This window comes from Sander vitreus, chromosome 18 (genome assembly GCF_031162955.1).
Source record: "Sander vitreus isolate 19-12246 chromosome 18, sanVit1, whole genome shotgun sequence".
Lineage (NCBI taxonomy): Eukaryota > Metazoa > Chordata > Actinopteri > Perciformes > Percidae > Sander > Sander vitreus.
In genome coordinates, this window is record NC_135872.1 from 6208194 (window position 1) to 6226532 (window position 18339).

Below are 18339 nucleotides of genomic sequence, written 5' to 3' on the forward strand. Positions count from 1 at the left end.
AATGGGACAGATACATGTGTTTATCTTGCCTTCAAGTGAGCCTTCTGTAACACAAATTTAAACGGTAACAGCTTTAATGAAAAGAAAGTACCAATTTGCATGTGGAAATAAATCTGAATAAAGTAACAACTTTATAATTAATGACCTACAGAGCTGTACATCAGTGCAGCATAAAAAGTGACAACAGCAGGGGATGTTGAATTAAAACAACAAAACAAAAACAAAATTCAAACAACAGGATTAGTAACACAAATATTATCAAAGCTGAAATTCATTGATTTTGTTTATATTTTAAAGGATTTGTAAAGATCCTGTTTAGGCGTCCCAAGAAACGGAGTCCTTACGTTGTGTTAAATAAAGCATTACGCTAATACCACTTTACTGTCAACCGACACCGCGGAGTGTCAACCACAGAGCGGGTAATGCTGTGACAGTCAATTAACCCTGATACACCAGCCTATTATCTCATAGCACAAAAAACTGCCTCCTACAGTTAAGACTGCTAAGATCCAGTTCTCTGCTGGCTATATCACTTTGTGAATTAATGAAATGAAAAACAGACTGATTCAGGTCTACCTGCATGGCTAGTAGTAAGTAGTGTGATTTGGGTGTACGAGGAGTCAAGCAGGGATCCCGTGAGATATCCAGCCAATATGAATAATTTACTACAAGGTCTCCCAGGTGGGAGCTCTCCATTGTGAACACCACATTACACCAGCAAAGACGAGAATACAAACTAATACGATGAAACTCCAGGGTCACACCACAATCAGACAACACAACAGAGCTTTCTCGAGTAGTTCATAAGGGCTCTGGAGCATTTACACCTCAAGCTCATTTTCATTTAGACATTTTATAATTTCATTTGCTGGAAGCAAATAGCTGTCCTGTTCGGTTCCAGAACTGTAGAGCAAATAGTCGGGGGTGAGAACGCAATCTGACTCAACTCCAGAAAACAACCCCAGGCTATCGACAGGTCCTGCTTTTTATGTCTTTCTGCTGATTTGCTGCCTTTAAATAATGTAAACCTTTAGCTTTTGTTAAGGAAGAATGCATGCAGTAAGATTTAATATGCAATTTGCCCTTAAAACATTCACTGGATAAAATATAATAGCATGTAAATTATGCTTTACTTAGAAATTAATCAGGTTACAATGTCCTCACATTTCAGCATAAATGGTAAAATGTGAGGACATTGCAACATGTATGAGTTAATCAGCCCTCAGTAACAAACACACCCAGTTAAATACTACTTAATGCTCTTTGAAACTGATTGACAGACAAGCACTATTTGTAGTACGCTCTTTCAAGACATCATTTTGAATGATAAAGAATTATAAATAAAGCAGAGCCTACCATTACTCAAACTAAAAATATTGAACAACAACTTCTCCTGCTCTCTATAATCTGTGCTTTTTCTTTTCCATTTCCTTACTTTAACTGAGACTATTTAGTTCTGTGGTTCTGGCTAATTTCAGGACATAAGGATGTCTTCAAAGCACTAAAATCAGACCTTTGAATTTAAAACTATGTGGATTTTCTTATCAATATAGTGTATATTATGCACTACAGTTTGTACCTGGTGAAGTCTTCTGAATCTTATCACTACTCAGAAACATTGTGGTAAATCTGCATACAGCTAAATTAAAATATAATCGATCAGCATAATACACAACACACACGCACACACAAACTGTCCTCTGTTGAATGAGAGTAACAATACTTTATATAAAGTGGAAATAAAGCCTAAGTATGTGTCACCATATGTGAGTGTATTATTGCTTTTGGTGTGTGTTAATATGTATTTGCACGCATCTACAATAGCTGTATTAAAGCGTCACTGTGACTTGAAACTACTGCTCTCTTTAGGTTTTAGAATACTGTAAAAGGTTACACTTTACTTGAAGTTTTCTACATAAGAGTGACACTGTCATCAACACGAACCCTAACTCTAACCCCAACCATAACTTGTCATGACAAAACTGAATGACACTTACTAAAAGAAGCGTTATAAGTGTTTATGACCTGTTTATAATGTTTTAGGACACGTTCATGACAGTGTCATGTCACTCTTATGTAGATACCTTCAAGTAAAGTGTAACCCTGTAAAAAAATTATTTTATTTAGGTTGTCTCATCTTTGTATTTCTTTGTATTTGTTTTTACAAAAAGACTAACATTACACATTTATTGGTTCCCCTTGTGTTGCAAACGTATTTAGTTAAAAGTTTTAGTTATTAAAATTATATTTTTATATAAAAAACAGTGTAGCCCAAAAAAATATGCAAAATGTCACAGGGGTTAATTTTAAGTCACTCTTCATGAGTGCAGATGTGGAGTCTGTAAAGGATACGGAGTTCTGAAGCCGTTTTAACTCTCTGTGTAGACAGGAAGATCTTAATGTGCTTCATTAGCAGCGTCAGGTCGTTCACGGCATCTTCTGTCAGAAGCTTAAGGTAGCTGCCGTACCTGTAGATAAAAGACAAAACGTACATTATTGTTAGGTACCTATCAATCCTTAATGGGTTTGTTTGTAGTGGATATTTGGTATTTTATCACAGCCAAAGGTCGCCTGGCATATTGTGAAGGGAATACCTGTTATAAGTTCAACTGTGTACTATTAAAACTACATCACGTTGCTATTGCTCATTGCAACCAAAACCATGCCCGTTTTTCTTACTGTATCTGAAAAAGAAAACATACTTGATACACTTTCATTTCTTAGGGCTATTATTTTTCTATTAACTCCAATAGTCCTCTTCTTGTACTCACATGATAGTCACACAACACAATTAGTAACAAAGAGACAAAGAAATATTGAGGCCTCAGGCAAATATACAGAAGTACTCATCAAAATTGAATTCAACAAGTCCAATGTGGTGAGATTAAACTCTGCAAGTCTGACACATGTCTAAGTCAAAGATTCATTATAAATTCATGTCTAACAACTTTTAATCCTATAAGACACAGTGCTCTGTGGGTAACGCTCACACATTTTTCTGTTTGTACAGAAAAAGTAAGAATGCTCCCTTTTTATCTTTGGTGCACATTTGCAGCTCCAGAAAGAACCCCTTTTCTCTGTGACTCCGAGGGATGGAAACCAACACCTGGGGCCAGATGCAAAAGCCATGTGCATGCACAAAAAACATGCACACACTATTTCACACATGTAAACTAGTACTTATAAAACACTTAACACCATGCTAAGACTTTCTTAAAGACTGAGCTCTATGTAATATGGAAATGGGAAAACTAAGGCGGGAGAAATTGCTTGTGTTAAGTTTATGATTGAATTGAACTATATTGGAAGTTTTAGAGGTAGTTTACATATAGGTTAATGTGGGAGCATTGTGGCTCTGTCACAAATGCATGTGTAGCCTCAAGAAACTCAAATCAACAGAGTAAGACAGAATTAATTAAGTTCAGGAAAGATTTTAAAATGACTTGTAGCTTAGGGAAACGATTGGAAGGAGACCTGTGACGCATCTCAGAAACAAACAGCAAACACTAATTTAAAGCTACTCCAATATAATTGGCTGATGCAGAGATACAAGACAATTGTCAAATTGAATAAATACAACAGTAATATACCTGACCTTTGTTGTAAATGCAATGAAGCAAAAGGAACATTTTTGCACTGTGTCTGGGAGTGTGACAAAATGAAAACATTCTGGAGGGAGGTGATCAAAAAAACCTATGTTCATCTCGTCTGTGAACATTACACTTGATCCCAAGATGATATTGCTGCACCTGTATCCAACAAATCTAAATCTGAAAGCCCAAGCATATAAATGTATCGATTTCGCTATACTACAGGCAAAAAGGACTATAACTCATCTGGAAGAAAATGGAGGCACCTACAATTGGTGCTTGGATCAAGAATAGGGCGCAATGGAGAGATTAACATTTAAATTAAAAAGCAAATTGGGGGTGTATGAGAAAATCTGGAAACAATTTGATCAATATTAAAAAAGGAAACACAAGTGAGCTTTTACAGAGGGAAAATGCGGGACAGGATCCCTAAATAGATACCTAAATTGAAATAAGTAGTGAACCCCAGTAGAGGAAAGGACTGAGGCATGTCTTTGAGGGTGATAACAGAGGTGCAATTGTCGTTTGTTTTTGTATTTGTGCGTATTGTGGCTTTGCTGGAGGTGCCATTGTTCTGTGCATGTGATACTGTCATATAGTTTGCTTTTTGTTTTGTTTTTTGGCTCTTGTGGTGTTCCAGATGTTGGGAGAGAGATTTTGCAGTTACTTAAACGACGTTAACAGTTTAGGAAGTATGAGAGTTTGTACACATCAGGTTTCTCCTTCTTACCAGGTTGCTGCTGTCAGGAGGTTGTCTAATTAAATACAGGTTCATGAGCTATAGAAAAACACTTTACTGTACATACCTGAGACAGGTGTCGATTCCCAGCTGCTCCACGGATGATAATACAGCACTCTTCACGCTCTTCTCCTCTGCTTTAAAACAAGACAATTAAAATGGAGAGGAGGTTATTACCAGGCAAGGCAATACCCAGAGAGGGGATATGGCTGGAGTTTTTAGGGAAAAACACTCCCTAGACATCACTAACGGGCTGCGTTACGACCATGGAGAATGGAAAAACATGACAACGTATCATGACTTGCTACTTTCAAGGGACTACAGATGTGATGTGTCTAGGTAATTTCGTAGTTGGCAGTTTTACAGCGGTTGTTTGCCATTTAATTGTGATGTTTGTGAGGCAGCATGGCATCAAGGTGACTTTGGTAATTTCACTAACAGTCAGCCCCGGGTAACTTCACAGCAGCATTTTAATAGTTTAGAGCAGCAGAGTCATAACTCGTGATTTTAGACGTGCGGTGGAGTTTTGGTAGAAAATACAGTATGAAATCTTTAGCCCTGTGAGAAAGCTCTTTATCTCAGGACTCAGGAGCAAGATACCAGCAGCTGAAAATACTGCAGCAGGACAGCTTTAGATCTACATGCCACAGCTTCGTACAGATCGTTGAGTTATCTGTCTCACCAGCTGCTCTCATGAGCTGTTACTTAGCACCATTAAGTGTGCAAAATCATAAAAATATATTAGTTTTTAGAGTTTCAGTTGTAATTGTGTGGAGAGAGTGATGAAAGAAGCAATAACTGCGGGAGGACTGATATTTTGTTTTGGAAGACGTTTCCACTGTTTCCTGGCTTTGGGGAAAAACAATATTATTACATTTGTGCTAATGGATCCCCTGCTTCAGACAGTTTGTGGTAAGATGATGAGGAGCTTTCGACAATTAATAGAATAAGTATTATCCAGACAGCACCAGAGTCAGGGAAAACTTCAAATCCAATTTACAGACTAATGGTGAATAAATATGACAAGGAAATGATAATATGGTTGCTGTAATCTACATATCGAAGTGATAATTCAACATCGTTACTATTGAGAAATCAGAGCTATGCAATGTGGATGAATTACAGGATATCAAATCTTATATTAATTGATAGAAAATAGCTTGTGATGAGGGCATGAAGCAGGGCCAGAAGAACTCCTACCCCTTCTCTCCTCACATTAACATCTCTAAAAACCTCTTGCTGGCCGCAATTACTGTCTAATGAAGATGAATGCTCTTGTGCTGTATTTATTCCCCCCCATTCCTTTCTCCTTCCTGTCTCTTCAGTATTCTGCCACCGGAGTCTATTTTACAGTTTGTAATAACTATGATCAAAACCATTTCACTTTTGTTACAAAGATTGAATGTATCTTTGACATTAGTTGTAACAATTTAGGATGAGCAAACAATCTACGAGGAGGAAAATGTGTCCAGCCTTAAAAGTAAATGTAAAATTGAGACTGCAGAAAATTGTAATTTTGTTTCTGATGAAGAGTGTGTGACGAGGACAACAAGTAGAGTAAGTGGATTTTGAGTCAACTGCTGTTGAGGAATGCATCATTGAATGAAGAATTACATCATCCTCCACTGTCAGAGGATGGAATTTAACTTGGATTGTGAAAAAGCTGCAAATACGGACTTACTAGTAGTTATGTTTTTTTGTAAAATATTGGATAATTTAGATTTGGGCCACAACTAGGAACTATTTCTTTAAAGTGGTCACAAGGTTTGGAACCAGTGGTTTAATCTTTAACAACCCACTGTATTTTTGTATGTAATATCTGAATTTGAAATGTATAGCTGTTAAACAATATTTCCATCAGAAATGTAGTGGAGTAAAAGTATAAGTTTGCATAAAATGGAAACACTTTAACTTACAAGGGCCCCAGCATTGTACTAAGTACATCCATTTCAACAGGCTTCTGGCACAGAAACAGCTTTTTAAGAAGGCTGTTGTTCAACTAGTTGACTGCTAACTATTCTCTGCATGTAATATGTAATGTATGCACAGTTTTTTTTATAGTGTAAAGTATTTAAATGACTGCCTCTTTAAAAGATCCCATATGTCTGGATGTACAGTATGTTTACACCACATTATGCCTTTTAAAGCAATTTTAAAACTATAATTTGTCACTGTTAAACATTACACAATTCTTCATATTTCTCTTTTTTATCTTGGAATGACAACATTATTATTACTTGTATTCAAGTATACTTTTCAATAAAGTTGAATTAACTTGTGTTTTTCAGGTATTTCTTGCTCTGCGGCTGGCTAAATTACAGAAGAGAAGGTGTATTAACCAAAAGCAGAATGTGGTGAGAAAATCTATTTAAATGAGGATTCATTTGACAAAGCATAGATCTCTGCCTGAGTTATTAAGATGTAACAGTCGCACAAAAAGGTGCTCCCTCTTTGTTTCCAGCCAACCAATTTCAACAGGCAGCTGAAATAAATGAGATTGCTGGACAGCTGCCTTCAGGAGTCAGGGCCATGAAGGGTGAGGAGATACAACTCAGAACAGTGAACTAAAGGAGGTTACTACTTGCCAAATGAGTCTGCTCTCTCTTTACAATGGGAGCACTCAAGTAGGGCAGAGTGGCTGAGACTGTAGTCAACGTCAATCAAACAGACACACACACACACACACACACACACACACACACACACACACACACACACACACACACACACACACGCTAATATGGCAATTCCATAACTGATTCTTGGTGGGATGCTGGAGCAGAAACGACAAAATAAAAACAGTTTTCAGCTTCTATGCAACTGTACTGACCGAAGGATTTTCTGCCAAGCTGTAACATGTTGGACCAAAACCAACTGCTCAGATGAGACTACTCGTTACACAATTTTATAACAAGTGTTTGCTCTTGTCGAAGATTATTTACTTGCAGTTATTTTGTTCCATGTCTTTCCCAAAACTATGCAAAGTTGATGCAAAAGTTGTTATATGATACATGTGAATCACAGTAACTCTTTTTGCTGAACTTTGCTGTGCAGAATGATGTGTCGAGTTTGACTCTAGAAAGCCGTTTTCACATTTACCTGCTAAAGAGGGAAAGTTTCTCTGTGCTCTTAAGACTGAGTTTAACACAAGCATGATTTTGTGACATCACAACTAGTTTGGAAGCCAATCATTGTCCAGGATACAACTTACACAAGTGTGATGTGAAAGTGGAATACACAATATGCTAACTTTCTCCACCTCAGTTGTAAAGAATCTTGAAACACAAACCCCAAAACAAAAACAGGTTTCAGGGCAACATGAACATCTTTGAATTTTCCAAGTCCTTGAATCCAAATTAACTTAATTTTTTCTATAAATTAGTTCAAACACTTCTCTGAGTTCAACCAAAAGTAAAAACAAAACAAAAACAAAGTGCCCCACTGGATTAGCCATAGCTACCAAATCACCTGCTTATTTCTCTGCAGTAATAATCCAAATGTATATGGCATGACTAACGGTGGTAAAGATACATTTAACAAGAAATTCCTGAAAAGCTTTGATTGCTTTGTAATCGTTGCTAACACCAAGCTAGCTGCCTGCATCTGCAAATTTGTCATACTCATTTACATATTTTCTGCGTGGCAGGTTGAAGTAAAAAAATTTCTTCAAGAATCTTTATAGACAGAGAAACAATTTAGTTTCAGATAAATTATGCATGACTTATGCACTTTGGTATTACAATCTTTCTAAGTGCACAAGTTTGTGGTTTTAAAATGTGTCCTATTGTTCTGCTCTGCTGGCTTGACCGGTTCTTAATAAGTGGGATTAATAAAGTTTTTATTACATTTTATACCTGATTCTTTTTACTTTTCAAGTCTGTGCATCCATACTGTATCTTGTGTACCCTGCTAACATGGTCACATGCATTGTGAATTAAGGATACAACTCTATTAGACTGGTCAGACAAATTCCTACCAATCTTATGTGCAAAATGTGGGAGGAGAAGTGTTTGACAATACAATTATGTAAATGAGTGTGACTGATTTCTAAAAAATGGAATATTCAAAAAATGAATGTCATAAGTGGAAAAATCAACAACTTTGAAGTTTGTGAGTGAACTTCGATAAATAAATCATCAAAACAAACTCAGAATTACGATTCTCCATCAGTGTGGCCTCAGAGGAGACATGCCTCTGTACTGATAAAAGACATCCAATACACTGTGGGGAAATATTTCATTCTTTAATGGAAAAAGGCTGGCTGACAAGTCTCTCTCCTTATTGAATAAAACATAAGTAAAAGCACACTGAACACATTCTACATACCCTTTTCGATAACCATTGTTCATTATTTAGACTATATTCAGAAACACTACAGACACATGCTGCCTTTCATTCGCTGTCTTCTTGCCACAAATGATTGACAACTAATTATTTCACTCTCAAGCATTATCTCCCCTTCTTCAGGGACATTTGTCTAAATATCTAAACATAAAGTCATATGAGGCTGATCAAATTCTTCACACAATTTCAAAAACCTGCATTACAGCTTATACTAATATACCATGACCGTGAAAAATTTTCTTTTTTGATGAAGTTGGCAGGTATCCATTTAAATTTAAAAAAGGACACGAACATAGTTCCAGTCTACAGATTAGCTGCCGTTCTAAATTAGTATACAAAGTTTATTATATACATTATATCAAATCACAGGTAACCACAGTAGCAATACTTGTGCCTTGTACTGACCAGGATTGGTTTAAGTAATGTTATGGATATGTATCATGAGATATACTTTTTAAATACAACCAGATATATTTTAGGAATACTGTAGATACCACCGTCTAAATTGAGGTTTAAAACTATTCTGTTTGCCACTGTCTTTTATTAGATTAGATAGCCAGCTTGGTCATTTGGCAGCACTTGAAAAGCAATCTATCAGACTTAAATGAATAAAGTAGACCTTTACATGCTTTTTTTATGATTGACATTTTTATTTTTATTTATTTAAAAAACACACAACTCACAACATGAACACATCCTTTTCCTTCCTAATTAAGAGTCCTGATGGTAGTTGGACTCACTCAACTCTTAACCTGCATCTCTTTGTATACCATTGCAAAAAACGTGTTTTTGTTTTTAGTAAATCATTGTTTGTTACCATTTAGCTTTTGTTTGCACTGCAAATACTCTCTCATGCCTCCCTTTCTCTTATAAATATGTCAACTTTATTCAATAAAATTATCCTTTCAAAAGGGTTGTTCTCAAGAACTGTTTAAGAATTGCATTTGTCTTGCATTTAATCTAACCAAAAAAGATTTAATTTGGAATTATTTAATCACATTTTGCACTTCCGTGTAGGTTTTTTTACTTCCGTTTATTCAGTTTTATTCTTTTTACCTTATGTTCATCTTCTATTTTAAATCCTACATGTTTTATATAGCCTTGTCTTTTACATCTTGTCCTCATATCGCACTTTTTACTCATCATATTTAAATACAATAAGGGATTAGATTTAATGTAATATTTGAAAGTTGCCTGGGACGAGAGTAAAAACTCTAAATATAATCTAACAACAAGCTTTTTGTAATTAAACGGAATCTATCTAAATGCTTTCTGGCATGGCTGATATGATTATATTTTGAAAAGAGTGAAAATGTAATATAATACATAAATTACATCAAGCATGACAAGTAACTTTAACGCTTTAATCAAACATACTGTTCAAATGGGTTATATTACCATTTTGTAGGAAACAAGCTATTACCATAGGCAATACATTTGCATAAAATTCCATTACATTGTAAAAGTGTGTTTGAGTAGCATAATAATTACTGGAAGGCCTTTACTGCTGAGGAAAGTGCTACTTTTGGAAGAAAGACATATGGATACAATACTTATAGTGATGCTAATAGTTGTTGGCTTAGTAGGTCTGAGCAGGGAGCAGCACAAGTAAACAGCCTGGTTATTCCAGACAATTAATCTTCACTGACACAACCTATACTGCACCTCTCCTCCTATTTTGTTAAGGTAGTTCATGCAGGGTTACTAAATAACTAGTCTATATCAACAATGTTTCATTTCTGGGATTGTTCAGATGCCGCCGGAAATTCCGCCGGATGTCCCTCATTCCGCCGGATGTCCCTCATTCCGCCGGATGTCCCTCATTCCGCCGGATGTCCGTCACCTTCCACTTTTTTTGTGTTTGAATTTCAAACTCCTGTGGATTTCTGAGGACTATGGTTAACTGCTCCTCAGATCTCTGCAGGGTAAATCCAGACAGCTAGCTGGACTATCTGTCCAATCTGAGTTTTCTGTTGCACGACTAAAACAACCTTTGAACGTACACATGTTCCACCAAAACACGTTCCTTCCCGAGGCTATTTTGCTCTGTCCGGCGCTTGGCGCCACCCAAGACGATTGTGATCGGTATAAAGAAATGCCAATAAACCAGAGCACGTTTATCTCCTATCCAAGAATGCTGTGTGGACTAGCCAGACCCTCCTCCGCAGCGCTGTTGAGGAAGGTCTGGCAATGCGAAACTACTAAATAACCTACAAGAACAGATGAGGAACAAACCTGTATTCACCTGCTGCCTCAAAGCCTTAGACAATGTGTCATCCTTGCAAAATGTGGAGCGAGGAGCTTCACTACAATCCTGAATCTCAATACTAATGAAGAGCTCTTTGTTGTTACATCCCAAACTTAGTACTGTGTTTTCACCTTTTACCATAAGATGCAGGTTGCAACAATAACAATGTGACACTTAAATTAACCATTCACAATCCTAACTACCTCCTACAGCATATACATGTAAGTCTGTTCATTTCTAAGTGATTGAGTCTGGGAGAAGCAGCTGAACAGATGACACCAATTTGCTTATTTTATCTACAGCCATCATAGTGTTCTACTTTTTTCCTCCACTTCTGCTCTTCACTGTAGTTTTTGTCGCTGTAAACCTCTTGTCTTTTCGCTCTACATAAATGCATTAAAATTGTACTTGACTCTCTGGCTGATCTCTGCACTTGGGTTCATCCCCTGCAGCGGCAGTATCATAATCATCATATGATATGATATATCATAATATTACTAATCAGTGCTAGATGATTGCACAGACATCAACAATTATTTAAGCATAGGTACATAGCACCGTTGATTCAATTCAAACATAATTTTCATTATTTCCAGTGATGCATTGATTTGAAAACATACAGTACTGTAGGTTTTAAATCTGCGATTATTTAAACTAATATGACAGGTATCATATTAAACTTGATTAAACATAAAGGACTTATTCCATTTATTCAGGAAACACTTACTATATTTGGGAGGGGATTTGTTGCTGCATGTTAGAAGTAATGCAGACAGAACACTACGTTTTCTTGTTATTATTACTTATAGATAATAGAGTTATTCAGGTGAAGAGCATGATGTTACCATAGTCTGTTTTAACTGTGCGTTTGTGTAAAAAATGCAATTAGCACTTCAGTTTGCAAGACTTCCTGGTTATTCACTAATTAGCTGCTTTTATTTCTCGCCGCCATCAGTCTGATCGGGTTGTTTAGCCCGCTGGCTAACAAACAAGCCAACCTACTTGTGAAATAATTCACTCGTTTCATATGGGAAACATAACACATTTTAACCTGGGGTGAAACACTGCTCTGAAAATGAGGAAAAATAGTTTCCACTTTCCTTACCCTCGTCTGGCAGCCGACAGGGACTGTCCCGGACGTACACACACAACATTGTGTGTGTCAACCAAGACAGCACAACAATATTCAGAGCCTTCAACACCTCCAGAGAACTCTCATCCACCCCTGGATTGTACCAGCTATTCATAAATCCATCACTACATTGTCCTTCCTAAGTTCTTAGTAACTACAGTGATTTACTAAATCGGGTCGCATCATTACAACTTCAGAAATGTCTCAGCTAGTATTGACTTTAAAAATGTGTAAACCTGTTAATAGGAAACATCCGTAGTGCTGTCCAATGAAGAGCAATCAACTATGTAAGCAGGAAATCTGTCATAAGCTTTTACATTTGCAAAATATGTATCTTTTTTTTAAATTTACATCTGTACAGAGAAATAAGTGTTTTTTTAGATTAAGTAGTATTTATACAGTAGGACAATTAATTGAAAATTTATCGACATCGAAATTCTGAAGCTGTTCGACGTATTTTTCCCATCACGATAATTTAGATAATTTATTCCTGTTGATAGGCCTACTTTCTCTTTAAAAACATTCTAATATGTGTGTAGTCATGTGACTTTGCCCGGACCAGTCAGCTGCATGGAAAGCATAATGGAGGATAACTCAAACACTGAGTCCAAGTCAACTGAGCAACTTGTGCCCAAAAAAACGTGATTATCATTCATTTATCGTTATCAAGGTAAAATGTGCAATTAATCTTGATTTTAGGTCATATCGTGAAGCCCTATTATACAGTTAGGAAAACTATCCGATTATGCTAAACTAACTGACGTTATTTACTCACTTAGTGAAATATTATTGGTTATTTTGAGGTATGTTGTGTTATTTTTGTCAAATGCAATTTAAAATCGTTATCACGTTTCAGGTCAGATATGTTGAACATATTCCATATTACTTGATGTAAATATTTAGCAACAACTTATCTCTACCTAAGAACTACTTTGTGTGGTGCAACCAGTTATTATTTAGTCATGCATAAAACTCCACTTGAGAAACACTAATGTTAGAAGTAGGCTAACTTTTATAACTTGCTGGTGCATCTGGTTCCTGGCACTGTTGAGCTTTTTGCCTACCTCAGTGACCTCCAGCAGAGAGGTCAAAAACAATCCACCACAGTATTCCAACTTTGTAGCAGCTCGAACATTGCTCCAGTGAAGGTCAACAGTCTCATCCCCCTGCTGAAAATTGCCTGGCCCTTTTCTAAGGAATTTCCCTAAGGACTATTAGGTAATACAGATCATACAACTTCCCTAAGAATCTAAGGACTATTTCTCCCAGGCTACAGTCCTGAAGGTCAAGTCATGTTAAGTCAAATACATTCATATAGCCACAAATCACAAATTTGTCTCAGAGGGCTTTAGATTCTGTACGGACGCGTTCTATTCTTAGACATTCAATTGGGGCCCTCTTCTAGACAATCCCAGTTCACCCTTGCTGCACATTTGGGTTTACCGGGTCAGGCAGCCGCAACAACATATTCCCATAGTGACAGTGGCAATATATTCCACCAAAATAAGGCATTGGCACAGTATATACTGTACGTATTTATGCATCTATTAGAACTACAGCAACGTAAAGTGTATGTAATGTGGAATTAAAGATAAAGATCATGCCAGACTACATTGTAAATTACAGTGTATGTATAGGCTAAAAACATAGAACTATTAAATGCTCCTTTTACCCAAAGAACTTTATTGAATGCTTACCCAGAAAGTAAGTAACAAGAACAGGGGAAAAAACAGATTTATGTCCAGTGTACAAGGATCCTGGCTTACTTCACTGACCCACAGAATACCCTTTGCTTTGACTAAATTGTCAAGAAGAAAACTGAATGTATTGCTCTTCTCCACTGACCTTTGTACTGTGCCGGAGAGAAGAAGCAGTCTGTGGCAGAGTTAGAAAGATGGGCCACAACCATCTCCAGAAGGTCAGCCAGCACTGAGGAGAAAAAAAGACACATATTAAATGTATGCTAGTGCAACTTAAATAAACCTTGAGAAAATACAATTACTGTAGGTAAATAATGTACATTAGCCTACAGTACAATCTTAACTTCAACCATTTACTGTATAGAATGTGGAAAACATCTTGTTATATGCATTATTAGGCAGCCCAGTTACAGTTTAAGTGGTTTGGAAATAATTTTCAGTGAACCATACACAGTATGCATGTTTAATGTAGCAATATCCTGAGTTATTTGCATAAAAGAAAGGCCAAAAGGGTCACTAGTCATAGATAGTTCAGAAATGAAGCGACATTAAATCTAGGAAGGATGAGTGTCTGACACAGACAGGATCATAGTTCAGCTGCAAAAACACATGTACAATAACACCACCAGTACACTTTGTAAATGCAGCCGCTCGTATCTATTTACAGCTTCACTGCCCCCGACTGTCCCTGAGTAAACCCTTACAACACTGCTTCTAGTGTCATATCATACTGCCGCGCAAAAGAAACCACCCACAGTCACTGAAGATCTAATTGTGGAAATAAAGAGGCAACACTGAGTGATGAGGCCTCTTGTAAAGGTAATACAGATCATACAACTCTACAACAACAACAAAGTATGTTATTTTATACCTTAATTGTTTGCTTTAATGAGTATTTGAAATAAACGTATCTGTGTGAATTCCTTGCCATTGACTGCACTCCACTGACTCTTTCTAATATATAAAGTAGCTTACCAATTTGGCAGCCTGCTTTCACAGTAAGTATCACTAATTTAACTTCATATTTGCATTACTTAAAGTGGCTATATGCAACTTTCAGTTTGTGTTGATTCTAGCGGCCGCTTTGGACAAAAGCAGTAGTGTTTTTACCACACCTGCTGTCGTAAAGCTCTTTTCTTTACGGTGCTGTATTGCCCACTGTAGATTACTGAATTAGCGTTATGGGGAGGTCATATAGTTGCGATGAATGTTTTGCTTAGACAGAAAATCATTCATTTACAATAAAAGAATAAGTTACAGATGCATCGCTGTATTCCCAGTGTTGCATACGGTAACTTAACCTACTTGGATGTATCGTGAGCCGAAGCATTAAGAGTTTGTTGTAGCAACCAACGTAGTAATAACTTAGATTCATAAAGTGCATTTCATGAAACCCACGGCAGACCTGCCAACATGTACGCATTTTTCGTACTCGACATGCATTTTGACCCTTAAGTACGCTTGCTACGATTCGCTGCTCTCTAGGTACGCATTGTTGCATCTTTCATTTCGCCGGTTTCAGTTTCGATGCAATCTATATGACGATAATTGGAGTGAAAAGCTTTCGGCCAATCAGAGCGCTGCATTTTAACCCTCCGCCCACCTGCCCCTCCTAGCCAAATGCTTCGCACGTTTAATTCAATTCAGTGCCTCAAGCAAGCTAGGATGGCCGGATAACTATAGGCTTGTATGCCATGGCTGAACCACCTCAAAAAAAAAAAACACAGCGATTTCTTGACAGCTATCGGGAGAGATGAGTTTGAATCCACATGTCCAGGCTACCTCATCACGCGTTCTGCACCGTGTGCAAGACAGACATCGATATCAGTCACGAAGGGGCAACAGGTAACGAACACAGTCCCACACTCAAATACTGAGTCGGGTATGGCTGCAGCCTGGAGACCTCCCGTCTCATGCCTCCCATGCCCGCTAACTTAACCGTGACTTCATTTAGAAAATAATTCACGATTTCGTAGGCTATTCTGAACATTTAACACTGAATTTACCTGAGTTTATCATGTGACAGCGACAACACGAAAGGCGGCGCAGTATGTCCTGTATGTAGAAGTTTGTGAACGGGCAACACAGATTTTGATAATGAACAACTAAACACGTTACACACTGGACCTTTAAAGTACTGCATTAAATTATCTATCTATTTTGATGTACTTTTTAAACTTGTGAAACTGCTAGTTAATGACCATTGATAGCCACTTCCGACCCAGCATTTGCCTTTGGCTTGCCCCCAGTCATCCTTTAACATATTACACACTTTAAGCTGAATATATGTCATCTTATCTGGTCCTGTACTTGAAAAGGACTCTTCTCAAGCAGCACCAGGAAAGGTAAGCTGTATCCCAAAATATTAACTGAGTTTTAAAAAAGCATTTATCATACAATGGCAATTACATATGTGATGATTGAATAAGCCTATCGTTGAAATAAAAAGGAGTTTTACATTGACTCTGCTTTAGGTTTCCTGTAGCACTCTCAGAGCCCCTCTTTCCGCTCCGTTATTCAAAAGTCTGCATAAAAAAAACTTGTTTAAAGTGAAAACGGATGTTAGTGAAGTAATGTTCCTGCAACTGCTTAGCATGCAACAAAGCCATGAATGCTTCTGTTTATAAAAAAAATAAATAAATAAATAAAAAAAATGTATACACAGCAGTGCAGCCAGATTACAAAACACACTCATCACAATTCAACCCAGTGACTCTGAGCACAAGAATGCATCTCAATGACATGCTGTTGAAGAGACCAAATTAAGCAATCAATACGCTGATGAGATAGTGTGGTATTGAACATGCAAACAATTCTAATCATGAGTGCTTTGATGAAGAGATAGTATAATTAATCATTTTTGTCTTGCAGCTGTGTAGAACCCTGTCGAAGACACAAGTGATAATCACAGCGTCTTCATACGTGGAGCTAGCAAATGTTTACTAAATTGCTTCGGAAGTAGGTTAATTTAGTAGTCAGCCTATAAATGCTACAATTTACTTCACTTCACTTGAATGTTTCTTAAAAAGTTGAATGAAAGCTTTTGCATTGTTAATGGTGTGCCAAATTAAATAGCGCTTTGACAGCAGAGGGAAGATTAAAAGATAATATATCTTGATCATGGTCTTCCAGTGAAACGCCTTAAATGAGCACCGTAGAGCAGGGAGTGGATGCTTTCACAGAGTTCAACAGTGTGCTGATGAGAGGAAGCAATCACTGTACAGTGCATGCATTAATGACAAGATTGTCAGCCCTCTTTTATTTTAAATTTATTTTTGTCCTCCTTGAATCTTAGCTATTTACTCCGACGTAAGAGTGTGTGTGTATATGTATATATATATATATATATATATATATATATATATATATATATATATAAAAATATATAAATAATGTAGATATTGCATTAAAGATCAGCCACTTCTTTCTACAACAGGTTGTGTGTGTGTGTGTGTGTGTGTAATGTGTTACATTTTTTATATTTATTTATATATATATTTATATTAGGCCTGTCAATCGATTAAAAAATGTAATCTAATTAATTACATACTCTGTGATTAATTAATCGAAATTAATCGCATACATAATTAACGGTGCCTGAACCGATACTTTTTAAGAAAGTAAAAAAAAAAAAAAAAAAAAAAAGGGTACTAAACAACAGTTGGTGACATTAAAGAACGGCTTGTTTATTGCTAAGGCCATATGGTCAAAATGAAATGATTTAATAATAATGTATAACAATAACTAATTTCAGTAGTAAATTGCTGTTGAACCATTAGATGGGAAAAGGACATTTACAATAACTTCAAATGCACCACGAGGCTGTAGTTTACCAGTTTCATTGAACGCACCGTCTGTGTTGTTTCTCCGACGGTAAAACACAGTCTTACACAGTCAATACTGTTTTTTCTACAGTAAAACACAGTCAAACTTTACACCGTTTAGCGTTAGCTGTCAGCATTGTAACCGTGTTTAAACCAGCTACTAGCTAGCGGTAGGCTAACGTTAGGGTTAGGGTTAGCGTTTTCAAAAGTCTTCAGAATCAGAATGGGTTTTATTGCCAAGTACGTTTTTTAACACATACAATTTGTTTTGGTGTTGTTGGTGCACGTCACACATTCTTTAGAGATGGAATATTAAACAATATAAGTATAGGTACAAACAATATAAGTATAAGTATATTTACACAGTATGTATTAAGTTAAAAATAAAGAATAAAGATATAAATAAAAAATAAAGAGCATTACAGCAGAGAGAGAACAGTGGCATGAAGGTGGAGTGTCAGGGTGGTTTCGGGGCCTTGTTAATAAGGCTAGTGGCGGAGGGGAAGAAGCTGTTCATGTGACGTGAGGTTTTGGTCCTGATGGACCTCAGCCTCCTGCCAGAGGGGAGTGGCTCAAAGAGTTTGTGTCCGGGGTGGGAGGGGGTGGCCACAATCTTTCCAGCACGCTTCAGAGCCCTCGTGGCGTATAGGTCCTGGAGCGGCGGCAGATTGCAGCCAATCACCTTCTCTGCTGACCGAATGACATGCTGCAGTCTGCCCTTGTCCTTGGCTGTGCTAGCAGCGTACCAGATGGTGATGGAGG

General features: G+C 37.1%; 1 protein-coding gene across 1 annotated transcript in view; it reads right to left on the reverse strand.

Moving 5' to 3' along the window:
* The window catches only part of LOC144533806 (protein broad-minded-like), a 99651-nt gene that overhangs the window by 16454 nt on the left and 64858 nt on the right, over positions 1-18339 (reverse strand). The window contains 3 exon segments of the mRNA XM_078275372.1: positions 2353-2468; positions 4397-4466; positions 13899-13982. Of these exon segments, the coding sequence (XP_078131498.1) occupies positions 2353-2468; positions 4397-4466; positions 13899-13982 (270 nt within the window).